The sequence below is a fragment of the Brachionichthys hirsutus genome, chromosome 20 (genome assembly GCF_040956055.1).
Source record: "Brachionichthys hirsutus isolate HB-005 chromosome 20, CSIRO-AGI_Bhir_v1, whole genome shotgun sequence".
NCBI lineage: Eukaryota > Metazoa > Chordata > Actinopteri > Lophiiformes > Brachionichthyidae > Brachionichthys > Brachionichthys hirsutus.
Window position 1 is genome coordinate 4098996 of NC_090916.1, and position 21804 is coordinate 4120799.

The 21804-nt window shown below is 45.1% G+C and overlaps 2 protein-coding genes across 4 annotated transcripts; one reads left to right on the plus strand and one right to left on the minus strand.

Moving 5' to 3' along the window:
* Positions 1 to 4744, plus strand: lrfn5b (leucine rich repeat and fibronectin type III domain containing 5b). Of its 2 annotated transcripts, XM_068753577.1 has the most exons (6): positions 7 to 897; positions 1588 to 1762; positions 2660 to 2993; positions 3611 to 3911; positions 4046 to 4316; positions 4359 to 4744. In XM_068753577.1, exons 1-6 carry the CDS (start codon positions 7 to 9, stop codon positions 4742 to 4744), a joined length of 2358 nt encoding a protein of 785 aa, XP_068609678.1. The 2 variants fall into 2 exon arrangements, with proteins under 2 accessions (XP_068609679.1, XP_068609678.1); XM_068753578.1 differs by having other exon boundaries at positions 1 to 897; positions 4046 to 4744.
* Positions 4745 to 14824: 10080 nt separating this feature from the next.
* Positions 14825 to 20062, minus strand: yy1b (YY1 transcription factor b). Of its 2 annotated transcripts, none has more exons than XM_068753599.1 (5): positions 19405 to 20062; positions 18076 to 18226; positions 17429 to 17489; positions 16802 to 16960; positions 14825 to 15863 (listed from the first exon to the last, which is right to left on the minus strand). In XM_068753599.1, exons 1-5 carry the CDS (start codon positions 20006 to 20008, stop codon positions 15681 to 15683), a joined length of 1158 nt encoding a protein of 385 aa, XP_068609700.1. In that variant the 5' UTR covers positions 20009 to 20062; the 3' UTR covers positions 14825 to 15680. The 2 variants fall into 2 exon arrangements, with proteins under 2 accessions (XP_068609700.1, XP_068609698.1); XM_068753597.1 differs by having other exon boundaries at positions 18076 to 18238.
* Between the last annotated feature and the right edge of the window lie 1742 nt (positions 20063 to 21804).

A 21804-nucleotide genomic window follows, 5' to 3' on the forward strand; every position in this document is an offset into this window, starting at 1 on the left:
ACCCAAATGGAGCTTCTCTTTGTTTACCTGATAATCCTCGGTGTGGCTGGAAAGGCCATCAAAGTCCAAATCTGCCCCAAACGCTGCGTCTGCCAGTTGCTCAACCCCAACCTGGCAACTCTGTGTGACAAAAAGGGCCTTCTGTTTGTGCCCCCGAACATTGACAGGCATACGGTGGAGATGCGTCTTGGGGATAACTTCGTAACCAGCATCAAGCGGAAAGACTTCGCCAACATGACCAAGCTGGTAGACCTGACCCTCTCTCGGAACACCATTGGCTCCGTCACGCCTCACGCGTTCAAAGACCTGGAGAACCTACGAGCCCTTCACCTCGACAGCAACCGCCTGGCTCGCATCACCAACGACACCTTCAGCGGCATGTCCAAGCTGCACCACCTCATTCTCAACAACAACCAGCTCTCCCACATCCAAATCGGAGCCTTTAATGACTTGACAGCGTTGGAAGAGTTAGATTTATCCTACAACAACTTGGAAAGCGCACCTTGGGTCGCCATTCAGAGGATGCCGAATCTCCACACTCTCAATTTGGACCACAACATGCTCAGCTACATCCCGGAGGGCACCTTCTCTGGGCTTCAGAAGCTGAAGCGTCTGGATGTGACTTCCAACAAGCTCCAGAAACTCCCCCCTGACCCCGTTTTCCAAAGAGCAGGGGTCCTGGCTACGTCTGGAATAATGGGACCGACCTCCTTTGCCCTGAGCTTTGGAGGAAACCCACTGAGGTGCAACTGTGAGTTGCTCTGGCTGCGGAGGTTGCACAGGGAGGACGATCTAGAGACCTGCGCCTCGCCGCAACACCTCGCCGGACGCTATTTCTGGACTGTTTCGGAGGAAGAGTTCCTGTGTGAGCCTCCTCTCATCACCAGACATTCACAGGTACGAATGCCAAATGGCGGTCGGTAAGACATTACACTTGCTGCTGTTATAATCTCTGAGTCAGGCAGAGAATAGAAGCTATCCAAGGTTCTTCCTCTGACTGTCGAGCCAAATATTAGCTTTGAGGAAATCCTACAACACTTGAGGGAATTGTCGGTGTTGCTCAACTACCTGAATATAGTCATATATATGTTGAACTTAGTTTTGAGAAAATGTAGTCAAACTATGGCCTGTGGAGCGCTTGAAAAGCCATTCATGAATCTATTTCTGGAGGTGCTTTTTGGATTCGCAGCAAGGTGCTCTTCAAATGCTGAAATCTTGCCGTCAGTGATGTAGTAAAAAGTGTTGTCTGATCAAGTCCTTGCCAAATAACAGCGTTGTGATCTCATTTAAATTCAATAGACTTCTTTGCCGACTTTGTCCTCCTCAAAGAACAGCCCTATTGATTAACCCATCTTCATAATCATGCTAATTTACTATTATGACATTGATCAATCTTTACGGGGAATATAGCTTTAAAACGTAATGTCAATATTATGAAAATTAATTAAAACATCCCAGTTATTCTGTCATAATTGACAGTAGAAAGAATAATTCTACTTTGCTTCTGTCGTGGGATTTAGTGCATCATCTGTTACCGTGACGATGTTCAGATCTTCACAGGAACCTCCTTCCCTTCCTCTGTTTCAGGAGCTGCGAGCTTTGGAGGGTCAGGGTGTGACTCTGCGCTGCAAGGCCAGGGGTGACCCCGACCCCATTATCCATTGGATCGCCCCCGACGGGCGCCTCATGTCAAACTCAACCAGGGCCATGGTCCACATTGACGGCACCCTGGACATACTCATCAGCACTGTGAAGGACTCTGGTCTGTTTATGCCCCCAGTGGTCACGTGGTCAAGAATAATGAACCTGCTTATATCTGATGACAAAGCAGGGTTATTCAGCTTTAAAACATGAATAACCTAATAATAATAATAATAATGATATGTTTTGCACAGCCTCCATGCCCGGTTAGGTACCATCTTAATTCATCTGATGACAAATATTAATAAGAGACTTATTAAGAGATGCCCCCCCCCCATGCGTTGATTCAAGTCACACCGAACGTTTCTGTCAAATACATTCTAAAAATGTACCTTCCAACTCCTGTACTTTTCAGTATTCAAAGCAACATCTTACAAGTTCCTGCTTGGGGTTTGCTCAGAAGATTGATATTGCTGCATGTCTGCGTATTAACAAGGAAGCTGCCGGCAGCCAATTAGACTGTAAACAGAGGGAAACGCTGAGCCAGGCTCTGACCAGATAACCAGCTCTGATAAAAATCCATCTACAAGAATATCAGAAGCTGAGACAAACACATGAACACACCATGCCTGGTTTGTTTTATCCATGCAACGTTCTAATTGCAAACGTAAAATGTTGCTTTAGTGTTTCTTAGCCATGAGCGCCCTTAGAGTGAGACAAAACTGTAGTAATAACGCCACATTAAGAATCTTGTTGATTAGAAGCTTTAGCACATTTGATGTTCTCTCTCTAATACGCTAACCCCAGCCAACTGGCTGCTGCTGTAATCTTATATTACTTGATGAATATGCTGCTAATTTTATCTTCACTCTCGTCAAGAAAGCAAAACTGTTGCTCAATATTTGTTTCATTTTGCGCCCACTTGATGAAAACAATCATCTTTCAGGACTTTGGGGTTAAATCTAAACAACAAAACGTACATCGGGAAGGATAATGTGTCCCGGTTTTTTGGTTCCAGGTTCCTTCACCTGCGTGGCTTCTAACCCAGCCGGGGAGGCCCAGCAGTCGGTGGACCTGGTCATCACTAAACTGCCTCACTTCACCAACAACACAGTGGCAGAGCAGGAGCCCGACCCCGGATCATCAGATATCGCCACGGTGACCAAGACGGGGGCAGAAGCGGGAGGGTTGCCCCTGGGGAATGCCAAGACAAGCCAAGAGAAGAAAGTGGTGATTGCTGAGGCCACATCCACCTCGGCCCTGGTCAAGTTCAACTTCCAGAGGAGTATTCCTGGAATACGCATGTTTCAGATCCAGTATAATGGCACCTATGATGATTCACTGGTTTACAGGTAAGCAGAAAGACATGATGCATGTTTTAATACAGAGGAGGAAAGAAATGAAAGAAAGAAAAAACATTATCTTCATAATGTTTATTTTTAGATCAGGCAATTTAATTTGGGAAACAAAGAAAACGATGAAATGATACACTGACTTGCATTTTATCTTTATGATCTACTTTGAATGTTAAGTAATTAAGAACTGGACCTGGCTTTTTCTAATCCAGGCGGAAGAGAAGTCAAACCCATGCACACAGTGTTCCTTCATCTCTGCCCCATTTCGCTTCATCTACGTACAGCACATGTGTGTCGATGAACATCACCTCTTACACTCAGCAGAGAATCAAACCTGCATTACAATGTTGTGAGCAAACAGGCACGCTGCCTCCCTAGCGACTGGATGCAAACTTATCAGTAATGATGTTGGAGAGAATAAAGCAAATGTCACTCAAGATTATGCCCAGATAGACCGAAATAGCCTCGCAAGAGATAAATGATCGTCATATCATTTTATCCCCGCAAAACAATAATAAAACAAAAGCAAGATAAAGTGATTTGTTTCTGTCTCCTTTCATTTAACCCTCCCGAACCCATCTCAGAGCTCCCAAAGCTGTTTGTTTGCTTTTCAGAATGATACCCCCGACCAGTAAGAGCATCCAAGTGAACAACCTAGCAGCTGGAACAGACTATGACCTTTGTGTGCTGGCCATCTACGATGACCAGGTCACCTCGCTTACAGCCACCAGGGTGATCGGCTGCATCCACTTCACCACGGAGCCGCAGTACCTGAGATGCCATTTCATGCAGTCCCAGTTTCTTGGCGGAACCATCGTGGTGATCATCGGGGGGATGATCGTGGCCTCGGTTCTCGCTTTTATCATCTTCCTCATTGTGCGCTATCGGGTGTGTAACCAAGGAGACGCAGATAAGGTCAGTCTGGCACGATTCCTCCTGTATTGTTCTTTGGCCTGTTCATTATTTCTATTGATGTTCAAACAGGAGTGTCTAATTGAATCGCTCTCGTTCTTCCCTCTCCTCCCTTACGTGCGCTCCTTTTATTTCAGGCATTAGAGATGGGCGATATTCGGTCACTGGGCAGTGACGGCCAGCTGCAGGGATGTGGGATTCCCAAGTCTCTCTCTAAGCAGGTCCTTCGCCCAGAAAAGAACGACAAAGAGCATCTTCGGATCGCCCTGCCTCTACCAGAGACGGCCAAGCAGCGACCGCCGGTCGTCGTAGCGACCACCATGCCCTCCGTCCCAGACTGCACGGTCTCTTCCTCTGCTGCTAGTCACAGCTGGCACCCGTCGTCCCCCGGCGCTCCAAGGCCCAAACGTCCTCCCATTGCTCCAACAAAACCCTCAGAGGCGCGGCGAGCTGAAGCCCAAGCGGACGTTGAGCTCGATAACATGAACCGGAATAACTCGTCAGAGGTTAAAAAGGCCACCGCCGTCGCTCTGGCTGTTCCTGGTCAGCCCACCAAATGGACCGCTGCTCCTCGGGGTCCGCGGCCCCAGCCGGCCCCTCAGCATTACATGACTGTGCCCGCAGGGGCGGTGAGGGTGAACCGCAGGCACTCCATTAATGCTGACTCGTATAGAGAGCGCTGCTACGTGGCCTATCCCAAAACCGGGGCCAGCCTGCGCTCCAAACGGAGCCTGTCGATGAGCGGAGAGCTGCCGCAGCTGGAGGGGGTGGAAAGCATCCGCCAGGCCAGGGACAAGCTCTCCAGATCCGAGTGGCTCCTGGAGAGCACTTTATGATTTGGAGTTTACCATCTACATTCTCATGGATTCTTGCAGCGGATTCGTGGCCCTTTGTGAAACAGACATGCATTTTATGCTGTGTTTTGGGCTTTCTGCTCTCTTTTGAGGAACCTGTAAGCTGCTCTCATATATAAGGGTCAAGGCAGGCACACAGGATTATGGGATGCATTTCACATTTTTTTTTTTTTTTTTTTTTTAACCTTATAACCTATTAAAGTCCTCTTTATAATGATGTTTACTCAAACTTTGAAAGAGAAAGGCACAACAATGTATAAAACAAGTTCATGTACATAAACGTTAAGTTGTGTGAGCTACTGTTAATCCCAGTGCAGCCGTTAGTGTTCATGTGATATGGGATGCAGTTAGCTGGACATTCTGTAATATAACTGTGGCAGGGACGCAGGTGGGGGGAATCGTACTCGCAGACTCATTGCCTGCCACTCACAGCGATAGAACCTGGATGCGATTCTCGTCTCCAGCGCTGCAGACAGACTTGATGACATGTCTTACTTACCTTGGTAGAGATTATGAATGTGCTTTTCATCCCAGAGGTGTCGGAACAGAATGTAGCAGACAAACAGTTCTTCACCCTTTCATCCCAAACACTCCCAGACAGCACAATGCAGTATGTTTGTGGCACAAGTTGCCTAATACTGCCCTCCGGTTTGAATCGATAATTTTTTTTTAATCACATAATTACATAAAAGACCGAGCTCTGATAGGATTCCTGTCGTGACTGATTTGAGCGAGAACTGAACCAACACCAACAGCATGACAGGTGCAAGTAATCCGACATAATGTGTGGATGAGAATCTCAAGAACGGTTCATTTCCATCTTTGAGTTTTTTTAAACTTGCAACCCTTATAATGTCTCGCCAATGACGGCCATTGTAAATTAACTCGTCAATGTGAGAAAAGCGATGATCACCAGAATGGGAGGACTTCAGCTCTTGATTTTGCTGTTGTTTCTGTTTGATGTTTACCAGTATAAATAAACCAGTGATAAAAAGGGACACACTCAGGCTTATCTCATTTCAGCTTTCTTTTGTTTTTAAATGTCACAATTTTTTCAGATCAGAATCTTCGTTTTAATGGCGTTTTCGGCACTGAAGAGTAAGAGGCCATCTCTTAGTTCAGTAAGCTTCACCAGAGGGGGGGGGGGGGGGGGGGGATTTGGGGGTTTCAGGGATCTTGCACCAGCGCGATTCCCCTTGCTCCGCATGCGGTGGAAGTCTGCCAGTTATTTGACCATAGCTTTTGTGTTTGTTAAAGGGAGAACGGGAAGAGGCCATGCTGGTCGCCAGGGAGGCGTCTTGCTTGTGCATCTCCTCCCTCGTCTGACAGCGATCTCTGCAGAAACCTGCCGTAGGAGAGGCTTGATACAACCTCCGCACTGGGAACCGATGCTTGGCTAATCCTATGGTTACAGTAATGTGTCCGCGTTAGCAGGGCCGACATGATATGCATTATCTGCCGGGATTTGAGCTCTGGGTCAACTGTGTATTTCGGTGGTTTGGCTGGTGCCTGATTGATTCCTATATGCATGCACTCATATGCATCTCGCGGTAAAATACATCAAGGGAGACGATGCATAAGGTTGAAAATGCAGCAGTGTGCAAGGAAAACCTTTTAAGATCAGCTCTAGATGCTGTATGTGAGATGCAAATTAATTGCTGTTACCCAAACAGGCTTGATTGGAGCCCTTTTATTCATTATTTCCCCACTCATTATGGATAATTAAGAAGCCGAGGAGCTTGGCCTGAACCTCGGTTCAGTCTTTGGTGAGAGCCAGAGGTGCACGTTAATAATAGATGCATTTCTGAGGGGAGAGAGAGAGAGAGAGAAAGAAAAAAATGGGAACATAGGTTGCAAAGCAGAGAAGAGCAGATGCAAGGTTTTGTGAAACAAACATGCCGAGGAGGGTGGGAGGCAGAGACGCAGCGGTGAGGATGAAGGAATGGAGCGAGGGAAAAGTAAGACAGCACAGACGCAGCAAGAGAGAAGAGGACACAGAATGTAGAGCAAAACAGAGGGAGGAGTGGAGGAGACAGAAAAAGGAACATCTTTTATAAGCCGCCTCAGGCTCTTCAGAAACCATTGCACCTTCATGAAGGGAAAGACGGGAGAGGAGGGTGCAGCGGTGGGGCAAGTGTGGGTGAAAGACCTCGGCCGAGGGCCGGCTGATGTGCCGGGCAGAGTGACCCCTGCGGCCAGAACGGAACCACACATTCCCCTCCACAACGCCGCACAGGCCCAACCCGCTTTCCAAGCTCCCTACATGTCACTCTTTAGTCTTTTCTCGTCTCCCTCCTCCTCCTCTCAACTTGATCCGACTTGCCCTCACGCGATCCCCTCAAGCCAGCCAGCGTTCCACTCGAGGACTGAACCTGCCAATCTTCCAGAGTCTGACCTGCCGTCGACAAACTGACAGTCTGGCGTGATTTGGGATGCCGCCGGGGTCAGAGTGATTGTCGGAGGCATTTTGATTAAGTCCCCCCCCTCCTCCTTCTCAATCACAGCCTCGGTGTTCCGCTGATTAAATTCATTTTCTGCTGTCAGCGCTAATGGGCTTTTCATTCCTTTGTGTGAGTTTCAGTTGGTTCTGACAGAACAAATCCTTTTTACGGAGCACTTAAACCAAATACGGTCGTGGACAACACAATTGCCTTGCCTTTTAATGACAATTAAATCATGCAAGGGAAAATCATATCATGGCTCTGATGTGGTCAATTCTTTTATGTTAAAGAGATGATCGGGGCCCGTTTCAACAAACTGAAGAGCCCCATTAGAATGACAGTTAGAGAAGGGTAATATGAACGTTCAATCGAAGAGAAACCCGAGGTCGTTCAACAAGTGTGTTAGCACCTCGTGCTCGCCGTGCCGCAGCGCTTCATTATCTCGGCACAGCAGGCGCCCTTAGTCTGACTCACATATGAGACAATGCTCCCCTGACAAGTGTTGGCCAGGGACGTACGTGTTCGGAAAGCTCGGGGGCCAGATCCAAAAGTCCACTGATATCCATATTTGGGGGGGGGGGGGGGGGGGGGGTACAAGGAGGTGTAGGTAGTACAGTGTAAAATATGCACAGTCAATTCCAAAGAGTATGCATTATTGAGAGGAGTAAATGGGTGCAGGATGAACATCGTGGCTCATTAATAGTGAATGTGATTACCGTTTCTGGGAATACAGCAGTCTTGGGGGGGGGGGGGGGTTGAAATGGTCAAATCTAAACTAAAGACTTCCTTGTTTACTCAGCAGCAACTGTTATCATCTAGTAATTCTGATAACTAATGCTGCAAAGTGTCCCATCATCATCCAGAACGCTCCTTTACGCCCATCTCGACCGGAGGACTCTGGCCTCAGACTTTGTCCGAGGGCTTTTGGAGAAAGGTTGGGGGGGGGGTTCTTTATGACCTCAGCTTCTGAGTCAACTATACTTCAATTACAGACAGGATTTTGACAAAGCCGGGAGAGAAAATGAGTGAATCCCATTAGAAAGCGGCTTTGCCGGCTGAGTGAAGGTCACACACTGGGGGGTGGGGGTGGGGTGGGGGGGTGGACTGGGTGACTTCCACTGTTTGACTAAGCAGCACAGTGTCCTCCCACAGCACTGTCTCCAGATTTTGCTTTGACGTGAACACAGATTATCACGAGCCCCCCCCCCCCCCCCCGAGGGGTTCCCACGCTGACTGAACAGATGCTTCCTCCTCTTCCTCCTCGCCTCTCCTGCCGCCGCCCTTTTCTTTCGGTTACATATGCTCCAGGGCGATGGACGACAAAAAGACTGGCTGCAGTTTACCCCAGACACAGCAGGCACCATTAGGAACCATTTTGTGCCCATTTGCCTGATAGCTGCTATCTGGAAGTGATTTGTTGTCTGTCCGTACATCGAGTGATTTATCATTGATTGGCACAAAGTTGGAAATGACAAGAAGAAAAAGATGGACCAGTCAGCTCCCAAATAACTATCAAGTGCTGACGAGGGAGGGAGGGGGGGAATTTAAGCCTCTTTAAGGATCCCATTCACAGTGACTTACCAAAGTGCTTATGCTAATCACGTTATCACTTCAGACTTGTGGTAATGGAAGATAGGAGGCTGCTGGGAGGTCGTGGATCATCACATTTCACTCTGCCTTCGCACAAGCACGAAGCAGCCCGAGACCATTACACGATGCCGTCTGCGTTTCTCCCGGTGAATAATTTCTACAGCCGCAGAAATAAACACGTCTGCATGTCTCGAGGGCTTTCACAGCTATAGCCCACACCAGGATTTAGGATTTGTCTTTGCTTCTGCGTGCTAAATCTTATTTATTGCTCAGATTTGATTTCATCTACGGGTGCCGCTCGCTGCGTCGAGATAGCAGTGTCACATTCAGCATGGCTTTCATGTCAATTGGGCATGTAAAGCGTACATGCCAACACACACGGGAATATAGGCAGAAAACAATGGGGTGCCCCCCCCCCCCCCACTGGTTATTGTTTAATCAGCCGTCTTCCGTCGTAGCCATTGCGACAGAGCCAACACGGATAAAACGGAGAATGTCAGGCAGCTCTTCATAAACGGGGCATATGAAGGTCTTTTGATGCAAAGTGTGACGATCGGCGACGTGGAACCTGCGAGCCAATCACAACTCCGCGCACACCGTACAGTTGCTGATTTGAAATGCAGATGCCATCAATGGCTGTGCTGCTTTGAAAGAGGGATCGCCCTCAGTGACCGGAAGGACGTGACGAGGATCCTGAAATATTAAGCATTAATCAAACAAAGGTCGATTTGTGATTGATGTTCGGTGGGTGAGGGGGTTGGGTGGGGGGGGGGGGGGGGGGGGAGTGGTGTTGACAGCAGTACATTACTTGTCACTATCTGAGTTGATCAGATAGAAACAGCTACTGCGCTGCAAAACAGAAAGTACATCACGCAATTGTGGCTGGCGGTCAGAGATAAATCTGACAACTCAGATAAGAGCAACCGAATCAGATCCCTCAACGCTACAGTGGAGCCTGTTAACAGACTGTATTGTGGAAATGTCTGTGGTGGAGGAAGTACATAAAAGTATTCAGTTGTGAGTAAAAATCTGAAATAGAAAGAAACGCACTCGGAGAGCGCGGACCTCCGCCAAGCACCTCAGTCCTCTTATATTGTGTTTTACACCAAAAATAATGGACTTATATTTATTTTATCAATATTTTTCATTCCTTAAACATGAAACTGGGTTTAGAAGTTATTCACAAAAAGCACACTTACAGTAATGGTGGTTTCTTCTGGATCTAGATCCGTAGCTTTTGAAGATTCAACACATCTGTTTGTCCACAGGAATTCAAGATAGAACTAGGGAATACGGGAAGACACATAGACCGGGAGAACCTGAAAACACCGAGGAGGCAGAGAGGATGTTCTGGCAGAGAACTGTCCAGAGAGGCAGCAGCTGATCAGGTGAGATGTGTAACAGGTGCGTCTCGTTCAGGTCAACGATGCCTCCGCAGCTGTGCAGGAGCAGAAATCAACCTGCAGCAAGAGTCACCATAGCAACCCTCACTAATGGGGTTTAATGTTAAAAGTAAATGTGTTTTCCTGACCTCATCCTGGATCAGATCCAGAAGACATTTTGCATTATAGTGCATATCGGACCCCTTTATGATTTTTGGTGAGTGAATTGAAGGCGAGACAAACAAACCAACGTCGGCGAAAGCATAACCTCCTTGACCGAGGTCATTATGTAAGGGTACACAAAGGTACTTAAGGTACCTCATCACCCCCACAAGGTTATGTGAGAAGATAAATGTTGAATGAATTTTGACCTTACTTGATGAAATATTAGATATATTGATATATTTGTGCCTCAATATGAATTTAAATGAAACCGTCCGAGGAACATTTCGAGAAGCCCAACCAAACACCGCTAATCGTAAATCTTAACTCTTTAATGACATGCTGCGTATGAACTTTCTGTTGCCAAGTCTGGATTTGCAAAAAAAAAAAAAAATGGCTAAAGTTGTCAGATAAACTGGAGAAGAAACGAAAATATTCAAGTAAAAGCGTAAACTAGAACGTATGAATTACAAGTCCCCTCAAAATGATTTAAGATGTTTATAATGAGCCAAATAAGATTCTCCCTCTCACTATCTGTGTTCTGAAACGCACAGGTCATCCATGACCCGGTGGGGCGATGAGGCAATTGTTTACAGTACACACACACACACACACTGGGTCAACTTGTGGGTCTTCAGATAGCTCTGGAGGACAATCTGTGATATATTTACTCTGCTGCAGTGTCGAGGGGCGAGTGGTGTGATTGACCGCGTTTCTCTCTCTCCTTCTGGTGGTTGTGGCTTTGTGTCTGTGCCGTGGCAGTGTTCAATTTCACACCATCAGCGCCTTTACTGCATAAATGTCTTCCAGGAATGCTGTTCTTCTATAGTCCAGTGTCCTCTGAGATGCTCTCTGCATGTTAATTCTGTCCAGCGGGAACTCGCTGGCATCCTTTCTACTGACACGAGCTATCTGCCGGAGTGAAGGTGAATTCTTGTGGTGGTGATTCTGTTCTTGGCTGCTGATGTTGGTAGATCTATTCTGGAATCATAAGGATCATAAGGGTCTTCCAGGGCTCTCCGGTGTCTCAGGGGTGGAGGTCTTCCACAGGACATGTTGCAATGGAGTGTGGAAGGCCCATCCCTGGACTGTGACTCTGTGGTGTTCAGTTCAGGGATGGGAACCCTTGTGGCATCTCTTCACAATTAAAATGCTACACATACCAATCTGTGATCATCCTGAATAAGTCTCATCTTGTTCCCATAACGATTACTGACTATGATTTCCAACAGGATGCGTGAAGGTTTAGCTACAACTGGCCAACAACACCTCACCAAATTGTCTGTTTTGACCAAACAACACCACAAAATATTTAAAATATGTGTATACATTTTTCTTATATATTTGATATACAACAAAAAATGATGAATGTTCTCAACTACTGATCCATGGATGACTATTTGTGGACTATTTGTGCCTATTGACAGTCTAACATGCAATCCAATGGGACATTTTTATATCTGATACCTCGCGCTCCGACTTTGACATTTGTGTTGTTAGTTATGGCCATGAAGAATGAGAAAGCAGACAGGTATATACAGAGAGAGAGAGAGAGACCCAGGCAGAGGAAAAAGAGGAAGGCAGAGAGAGAGAGAGAGAGAGAGAGAGACCGAGGCAGAGGAAAAAGAGGAAGGCAGGCTATATATAGAGGTGAAGACGGGCTCTGCGAGAGAAAAGGGAGCCGATAAAGGGACCAGAGGTGAAAAAGAGGGTGAGACATAGAAAGAGGAGAAAACTGAGAGCTTCATTACAACTTGTTCTTATTTGGTGTCCCAGTTGAGAAAATAGTGGCAGAGATAAAAACCCAGCCGGCTTAACATTTAGAACGTTCACAGACGACGAGCATCGCACGCTGCTGACAGGGTGGAGCGCTGCGCTCTACGTCTGCAGCAGCAGCCCTGCTATTCAGGGGGAATCTCTCTCTCTCGCTCGCCCCTCTGTTACCTTGGCAACATATTTTCCTGCATGGAAATAGCATCTCTTGCTGTGCCCACTACATGAAAAAAAAAGGCATTTTGAGAGATTTAAAATGTGTCCAGAACAAATTTAAGTTCAAAGATTTTGACCTCCTGATTTGTAGGAATTGAGTGATGCTGATCTGCATGCCCCACCGTCAAATCAGTGGTGCGGCGTTACATGTAACAGACACTGACAACCGTTACAGAGGGTGTAAATACTGAATCTACGCATGAGTCTATTTGTGCATGTCAGTTTATGTGTAATAGTTCCTTTAACTTTATTCTACTTACATCCGGGAGGCTTAAGCAGAATACGCTGAACTCATGTCAGGCATTCTCCGTGCATTTTGATATTCTCGCCATTCTTTGCTTTACCTCAGGATTTATTTGCATCCGCCTGGAACGATAAATTTGTGCGAGATTAAGATCCCAGCAGAAGTGCTATTTTTAATGTCAAATAAATAATAAAGCGCGGAGGGCTGAGGGTCGATCTGTAAGGATTTCCTGATTTTCGTCTCGACTCAGAGATGAGGGAGTTTAGTGCAGTATCTCACCGCCGAGGCTGCATTCTACGCCTCGGTGTGATAAACCTTTGTTTGGTTGCAACACAGAGGCAGGCGAGCTAATGAAAGAAAATCCAGGCATCGAGACAGCAGGCGAGATCGCAAATAAGCAAAGATTTTAGCCGAGACCTATCTGGAGAAAGCAAGAAAGGCGGGAACATCCAGGTAAACATGCAGCACGGAATTAATAATAGGAAGAAGAAAAAACACTCAAGTGTCCTGACTCCTCAGAGGGAGAGCGAGAGAGCGAGAGAGAGAGAGAGAGAGATGCCATAATGAAATAAGCATCTGAAAGAGAGCAGGTGTTGGAGCCTTGACAGACTTCAGCTGCATAACAAGTAGTGCATTTACTCTCCCCTGCCTTTGTCAATCAAAACAACCAACCGTGTGAATAAATGCTGCCTTCAATAAAGATACAAATAAAAATACCAGACCCAGAACCCCCAAGTGGGTTCAAGCCTAAATAAGACTTTACATATGCCGACTCTTCACACACACACACACACACACACACACACACACACACACACACACACACACAGATGCAAACAGAGAGGACTTGCACATGAATCCAGTCAAAGTTGGTCTCAGGTAGAAGTAAAACGCATCTGGTTCTGAATTTCAAGTAGAGACCTGGTTGGAGCTGAGAAATGTGAGGCATAAGGAAGGAACAAACCGTTGATGCCTCACTAGAATCAAGCAGCTCCTGTTTTGTTTTCTAAACCCTCTTGTGCTTTTCTACAACTGGATTTTTCAAAAGGAGTCTCTTCAACACCCCCACCCCCATCCCCCTGCCCGGGGATCAGCACCAAGGACAGCACTAGCACCTGGGTTAAAGTCATTAGAGTTTACCACCAGAGGGGGGCAGTAGTAAGAGATGGTGTGATGATCAGCAAAAAAGAGACGGATCTCAGCAGGATGCTGAGGTGGACGGTCGCTCTAATCCTGCAAGTCAGGGCAGGACAAGGAAAGGAATTGGAAAGGAGTGTGAACCCACAATTTGTAAGAGGAGGGAAATTCCTCCGAGCCGATCCGGAGCGTTTTATCCTGAGTGAAACACGGATGAAGACTGACAGTCAGTCAATCACATTTTTATTCCTCACATCTCTATAAAAAATGGGACTTGGGGAAGTAAGTGATGTGTTTACAAACCGGAACAATCCCAGGGATGATGTCGTCACTTTAAATGTCTCGACAGCTTCTAAACGTTTTTATTGTCTCCCGAACAAAACACAAAACAGAGCATTTTTACAGATGCCCGTTTGCATTTAATTTTTATCCATACCTATAACTGACCAATTGATGAATTCATTAATTGAAAAAATGACAATTAGGTTAAGACAATAAATATTCGTGGCACCCCTATAATCTTGCTTCCTTTTTTTTTTTTACAAATCTATTTCAGTTCCTCACCCCTTCCGCTTACATTTTCCAACGCATTTGGTTTTGTCACTTGATGGATTGCTATTGGCAGAGTTTCACTGCCATGCATGCAGGTTAGAGAACACGACTATCAGTGACAAAAAAAACAATAGTGTGGGAAGGATCCTGAGCAGAAGCTGAACATGTAAAAAACAAATCCCCAAGCATGAGTAGTATAAAATATTATAAATCACTTTCAGTCGTTCAAGGCTGAAAAAAAAAAATCCAAATTATTGTCCAGTCTGACAGTTATTTTGTCCATTAAGGAGTGTTGCGATTTCTCAGTGGGGGTTTAATTAATTTACATTAGTCAATTCTAACCTTATATTCAATTTATGAGAAACACCAAATTGTTACATTAGTAAAGGTAATAAAAAAAAAAAGAATACGTGATATGTCTATTTTTTTTCTTTTTACAAATTTAAAATATACCTATATATAGATCATATATTAGGAAAAACACACAATCATTTTTGCTGTGACTAATCACAGAACAGGATGAAGAATATCCACTCAATCAGAAAGATAGACATAAAACGTTCCGTATATTTCAACATTGGAATGACCCATTTATTGTCGGCTGCTGAGATACATGGGTGTAACTATCAACGAAGGAGGTTAATGGCTCACATCTGTACATTACATTCTAACAAAGAAAGTGATGATCTTGCAGTCAAATGCAACGCTTCAGATGCTTTAACTCTGATTTACCCATTTATGAGTGTAAAGACAGTTCATAGAAAATATAAAGTAACTCATGACTAAAAAGCTTAATCGGTTAACACTTTAAATCACGCCTCTATGTCTACATAATTTCAATACAGCCATACAATACAAGTGTACAAGGTTATTTTGTGGTTAGAGGGAAAAATACAACCAAAAGGTATGGAAATGCAAACATACAGCGGGTTTTTTTAAAAGTGTAAAATGGGTCATTCAAGACCGGGGGGGCCTTTAAGGTCAGAATGCAGAAAGGAAAACAGTTAGAAATCACCATTTAACAGAACATAGAGACAAGCGTACAATATGCACACTTGAGAAAAATAAAAAATACTAATAATTCACTGCTTCTCTCACGCTGATAAAAAGAAGTCCGTTTGTCCGTGAGTTCCATCTTCTGGCAGCCGAGTGCCACTGGAGAAACAAAGGGACTGGATTTGGCAGGGGCTTTGTGGAACAGTCGCCGTGTTCCTCATCCAATGTGACAGCAGAAAAAAGGGGAGACAGGAAAACTAGCTGAATTTCACCGTTTTGAAGTCTTTTAATCTGTCAGGTTTTCTTTAAATATATAAATCAATGTCTCAAGCTTTTCTTTCCATCGTTTCAGGAGGTTTCGTGTTTGCTGCTGCTGGGATGCCCCCCCCCTCCACTGGTGTGGCATGATGCTGGCGGATGGTCTCTCATTGGTTGTTTTTGGCTTTGGCGTGTGTGAGAATGTGAGACTTTAGGTTGGTTGACTGCGCAAACTTCTTATTGCAGCCGTCGAAGGGGCAGACGTAGGGTCGGTCTCCAGTGTGGATCCGCACGTGCGTGCGCAGATTGAAGTCCAGAGAAAACCTTTTCCCACAGCCTTCAAAGGTGCACTACGAGACAGCGGAGGAGAGCAGACAGTCATCGCACTGATCACACAGGAAGTCTCCTGTGATTAACACGAAATAGCGCTCAGAAATTAGCCTCGCAGCTTCGCTACACGACTGGATTAAAAGCAAAACACTGTTTTTAAAGAGCTGGAAGGATTTGGTAGTCACTTATCCAAATCAAACAAGCTCATGTTTATAAGAAAAGCCTAAATTATCACCGGAACACCCACCGTGTGGAGAGCTGGTCCTCAATACTACTACGAATTCAGGCTAAGCGCGGATCACGCAAAATAAAGTTTTACATACAAAACGCACTGGATAATGTTCAGCCTGGAAGCTCTCTCTCGTGTAACGTCAACGTAAAACACTTTAGATCCAGTGTTTATAAAACCACTACTACGACGACAATTAGCTAAATTAGCATTTACAAAAACTTGGAAATCACGTAGCGAGGACGCTAACATTTCACCTGTAGCGAGCAGCACCGGTCTCGGTCTTTCTGGATGATATCAAGCATGCAGCCGTCAAATACAAAACCACTATTTCGGTAGTTTCGAGCTACAAAATAAATATACACATTGATTTCAAACAACCTATGTAGCCACTTAATTAGATTACCGGTACTACAGCTGTTGGGCTCAGTGTATTGCCTGCTCACAACAGCTGTCATTTCAGCCGGCAAAAAGCAACAGCTGTGAGCCAACAGAGCGGATCTGCTTCGTCTGCACCTCCACAAAAATTAAAGAAACTTCTGTTATTGTCATTGTTAACTGCATACGGGGAGAAACAGACAGCTTGTCAGGCGCATCAGATAAAAACAAATAAAACACCCAGCCGGTGTGCTGCATTTTATCTGCTATAGAGCTGTAATTAAAAGGAATGTAAAATTAGCGTCAGCGTTTCAGCGCGAGGGAGAGTTTAAAGTTTGTCCAGATGCAAACCTGGAAAGGTTTCTCTCCTGTGTGAACGAGTTGGTGACGCTTGAGTTTCGAGCTCTCGACGAACGCCTTGCCACACTCGGCGCAGACGTGCACGCGGGGGCCGTGGGTGTGCAGGTGCTTCCTCATGGCCGAGTTATCCCTGAACATCTTTGTACATCCCTGGGGAACAGAGGAAATGCATTAGAGAGACGACGTGGCTCAGACGGGCGAGTAGTGCGAGGTTATTTTTAAACAGGCTTGTCAGGTCAAAAGGGGTTATGTAGCCAAAGAGAAATGTCAATCGTCACAGGCATTTTGTGTAGTTTCCTTCAGACGGCTTTAAATCCTGCACGCCACACTGCTTTACCTCTGCGACGAGGTAAAGCAGTGCTAACAGCTCTGCGCTACGACGGCACGCTGGTCATTGATCAAATAAAAGCCTTCGCGTTAGCTAAACACGCAGCGTTCTGATAAGGGTCGATTGCTCCTGTTAATACGTGGAAATCGATAAACTCTAGCGCTTTCTTCACTTTTAAATAACCTTTACGGAAATGTTCAATTACACAGAAGGCAGCGGGATAAAACCATCAAAGACTCGTTTTAGATAAATGGTGGCAAAATCCCATTGAGGAAGTCGTTGAAACTCACTTTATGGGGGCACGCTATCGTCCTCGGGGCGTCGTCCTCTTTGACTTTCCTGGGTTTCATCCTGGTTAGGGGGGGGGGGAAAAAAGACATTATTGTAGCGTCTACACACAATGACGATCCGATTTACACGGCACTATTGCTATCTACAAGTCCAGTTAAGATTTTATTGATTATTTTCCAGGTTATTAATGAGCAGTTTCTGCAAGAGGAAGTCTGCTACAGCTGACATTTCCCTCAGACTGAACACATTAACAGGGAAGTGAAACGATGATGTGAAGTTACTATGAAAATAATTAAATCCTGCCCATTTACACGACCTGCAGTCACAAAGCTATTAGAATGAAAGAGCTGGTCACTTGATGCCCTAAAAATTAATAACCACTCGAGTGTTTTTGCTTTTTGAAGGAGTCAAATTGTCACTTGATACCAGCTCCTCAGGCGTGAATATTATTATTTGTCATCCTTATGTCTGGATTCAGATGAATCTATCTTCTATTATATGCGTTATTCTAAGCTTTAATTTTTCAGGATCCTTAGCTTTTTCATCCTGAGACTTTTTTGAGCCATGTCTTATTTATTTATTTTTTACGTTAGTCTTTAATTTAATTTTCCCCAGGTAACATGGGCGGAGGAGTCTCCACACTCACCTGGCGAACTCAGCCAGCTGTTTGGGGTCCGAGAGGTCGATCCCCGGGATGCCACCAGGGGGCAGCTTCTTCCCCGTCATGTACTCTGAGTAATCCGGAGGAGAGTTCTCCCCAACGATCTGCTCTTCCACCACCGACTCATGGTCAATGTCTTTATTGTCATCTAGAAACACATTACAGAGACTGAACCGATAACATAATGGATGTGTCCTAAACCACATCTCTGAAGGTCAGCGCAAAACTCATCCGCCTGCGTGAGCCGCGGTTCTGCTGCAAAGTTAATTACACTCGGAACATAATAAACAATTCCAGGATGCTATATACTGTTCATTTTTGGAGGTTTTTATGTAAATATATCGTAATAAAATCCTACCTAAAATTTAAAGCCATTCAATGACAAAATATTTACCCAAAGCAGTTATTTTTTTCTTTGTTAAGACTAGAAAACATATTTTTACAGTCATATATATATATATATCCTGGTCTATGCTTAATTTACAACATTTTAATCTATAAAGTAATATAAGTAAGACAATAATTTACGACACCCTGTCAGAAAAGCTGTCAAACCACACACACCATCCGGCAGAGGGCGCAAGACTAATTTCAGGAAGCTAGTGTGTCTTTGCAAAACATAAGCTAGTACCGTATAAATAAGATAAGAAAATAAACATCTGGCTGCGGAACAACACGAGTGCCCCAGCAATGGGAAAAGTCGTGTTTGCGTATTAAATCCTATCAAACAGTATCGATTATTACTTGGCCAAAGTTACACAGATCCCGCACATAGACAACTAGCTAGCTGTTAGCCTGACGCAGACAGCTGTCTGGTGAAGCGCTAGCAACAAGCTATCTGCTAAACAAGTTATCAGTTAAACTCTATCGGAGCCATATATTTATATTTTGGCTTATTCAACATTAACGTGCTTTATATGACCTTTCGGATTTAAATAGAAGCGGCTACGACGCATATTAGCCACAGTTTCCCGGCCTAGATGTATAATGTAGCCCAACATTCTCCCATTCACCGCCGCCATCTCTGCCTAACCGCGACTATCGCCATTTTTTCGGGGCCGCCGCCATACTTACTAGTCTCGGGGAATATGGCGGCGCCCAGTAAGACCTAAAACATGGCTTCCCTTCAAAACATAAACATTTCTCCTTCGTATTATGGTATGTTATATCGAAAACCGGCATCATTCGTCGCTTTTCACAGCAGTGCAACGGACCACTCCAGGAAGTAGTCTGGTGCAGCAGGACAACGCCCTGGCAATGAGGCCTCGTGCAAAAGCTAACAACGGATCTAATAGACAGGCGAGCGGTACTTACCCGACGCCCACATCGTAACAGAGAATTCCCCCTCCAGAGTCTTTATTTGCACCTGCTTCTGCTCCCATTTCCTCCCGCCGGCCTCCGCACCGCTTAAGTAGCTCTTTTTGCCCGATTTCTTTCCACCAGCGCCGCCTCCCCGTTTTACTCGACCCGCTGAGCTCTTGCCTCCCACGGTCACCAAAGTCTGTTCTATATACTCGTCCTCCACCCCGGGAGCCGGTACCGGGATGAGGATTTGGTCCTCGAACCCGCTGCCACCGTCGGTGTGTAGGTCCGAGTCATCGTCGCCGACCACCTCCTCCCGGGTCTGGACCAGGATCACCTCCTGGTGATGGTGCATCGAGTTCGGGTCGTCTGTAACCAGCGGCTGGAGCGCGATCATGGGCTGCCCGTCGTCATCTTCGTCGTCGTCTTCGTCTTCATCTTCGTCTTCATCTTCGTCGTCGTCTTCGTCGTCGTCGTCGTCTTCATCCCCGCCGACCACCGTGGTCTCGATCGTCTCCACCGGTATCGTTTCCACCTCTATCTCATGGAGCTCCACGATTTCGGCCGGCATCTCCGAGCCGTCTGTCTCGATGTAGAGCGTGTCCCCCGATGCCATGTTGAATTCCGCCAGCTTGCCTCTCTCATCCACGCCGTGTTGTGCTACTTTTTGGACCCCACACACCCCCTGCGCTGCTCCGTCCTCTCCTCTGAGCTCCCTCTTCTCGATAACAACTCTCTCTTCGCTCCGGCCCACGCCAATTCTCGTTGCCACTGTGCTCCGTGCCCGTGAATGATCGCGAGACTTCAGATGAACGAGAACTACAGCACCAGTTCTGGGGACAGGGACGGTAACAGGCAAGGGGGGGGGGGGGGGGGTTCCCCAGATCTGACATGGGTGCCTAAAATGTCATTATAATAAAATAATATTATGAAAGACATGCACATAGATGATTAAACAGATGATTTACATTATAAGACTGATCATGCCAGCTTTTTATCCAATGGCTTTATTCTTGGAATTAGATACACAACCAGTGTTGAATGTTGGAATGGATATTTTGTTGATAAAATATCCAAATAGTAAGTGTCCACCACAACTAAATGTTTCTCATCCTGATCCACCAAAGTAGTCCAGTTCAGATTGAATGAATGAATGAATGAAATGGAAAAGCAAGATGCCGATATGCAGTCAATTTATTTATTTTAGCTGACTTGCCTTAAGCGGTGGCACAGTGGGTAGTGGGTAAATTGTAAGTAGGTGTGTGTGTGTGTTTGTGTGGCCCTACGATGAGCTGGCGGCTTGTCCAGGGTGTACCCTGCCTCTCGCCCGTGGAGTGCTGGGACAGGCTCCAGTAGATCCCGGGACCCAGATTTTGTATTAAGTGATTAAGAAAATGAATGAATGTTTAAAGTGGTTTCATTCTAAACCAATCCGAATCCAGCACAACTGGAATCCTGTAACCTTTTTATTTAATTTGAGTTAATGAGTCCCTTCTGTGACATCAAGTGCACTTATACAGTAACTCGTAAATCACTTCTGGTCTTGCTGTATTAACTAGGCTAGGCTAGGACTGACAGAATGACTGTCATAATGACCAGTGTGAATATAGCTGTGCACATTTGGCCAATCAAAGGCAAGGAAAACTGCTGCTGCACTGCTCTCAAACATGGTAATTCAGTATTTTTGGTGGTTAATGTGGTAGAGCTGAATGAATTGAAGTTATACAATACATTTCCATAAGAGGTAGACTATACTATATTAATTGATTTTTTAATTTTAAATCCATCTAGTCAATATTTGCAGTTATTTGTCCTGTGCTGTTTGCCATACCTGAATAACACAGAATGTTTGCACAAAAGAAGCTGGAATGTTTAGAACTTTTCTGTTCTGCAACAGCTGATCTTTTTGGCACCTATTTAACATGCAATTTACTGTGTTGAAAGAAAAAAATAAGAAATAGAATCAGAGGAAAAAATTATACCATAATAAATGCACAGGAAAGAGACAGCTTAATTTATCCAAGATATTGTTGACAGTTTTATTTGAATTTAACTTTAATTTAGTGCATTTGTTTTCATTGTTGTCAAACCAGGAAGCACTTTGTCATAAAAGGAGAGAATAAAATGAACAATTCTTCACCATATCCTTGCAGCCAATAAACATTTTATTAACAACATGGTCACAAATACTCTGGTGTATTTTATTTATTTATAGCTCAGTTTCAGGTCACATCCTGTTGTTTTTCTGCCATGGTTCCACACATAACTGTGTTGGTGAAAATGATATATATATATTAAAAAAAAACAATTAGAAAATGTTCTAGATTAGGGGAGAGAAAAACCTTTTTTTTCTGTGTTGGTAACTGTGAAACAAAAACGACTGAGAACAACCAATACAAAGTATAAAACGTT

Excerpts from the sequence above, each read along its gene's own strand:
- yy1b (XM_068753597.1), bottom strand. The coding sequence starts at position 20,008 with ATGGCATCGGGGGACACGCTCTACATCGAGACAGACGGCTCGGAGATG. Across the intron at positions 18,239-19,404 it reads TGTTACGATGTGGGCGTCGG|ATGACAATAAAGACATTGAC; the intron begins GTAAGTACCGCT and ends ATGTGTTTCTAG. Across the intron at positions 15,864-16,801 it reads CAGGAGAGAAACCTTTCCAG|TGCACCTTTGAAGGCTGTGG; the intron begins GTTTGCATCTGG and ends GCTGTCTCGTAG.
- lrfn5b (XM_068753578.1), top strand. The coding sequence starts at position 7 with ATGGAGCTTCTCTTTGTTTACCTGATAATCCTCGGTGTGGCTGGAAAG. Across the intron at positions 898-1,587 it reads TCATCACCAGACATTCACAG|GAGCTGCGAGCTTTGGAGGG; the intron begins GTACGAATGCCA and ends CCTCTGTTTCAG. Across the intron at positions 3,912-4,045 it reads ACCAAGGAGACGCAGATAAG|GCATTAGAGATGGGCGATAT; the intron begins GTCAGTCTGGCA and ends CTTTTATTTCAG.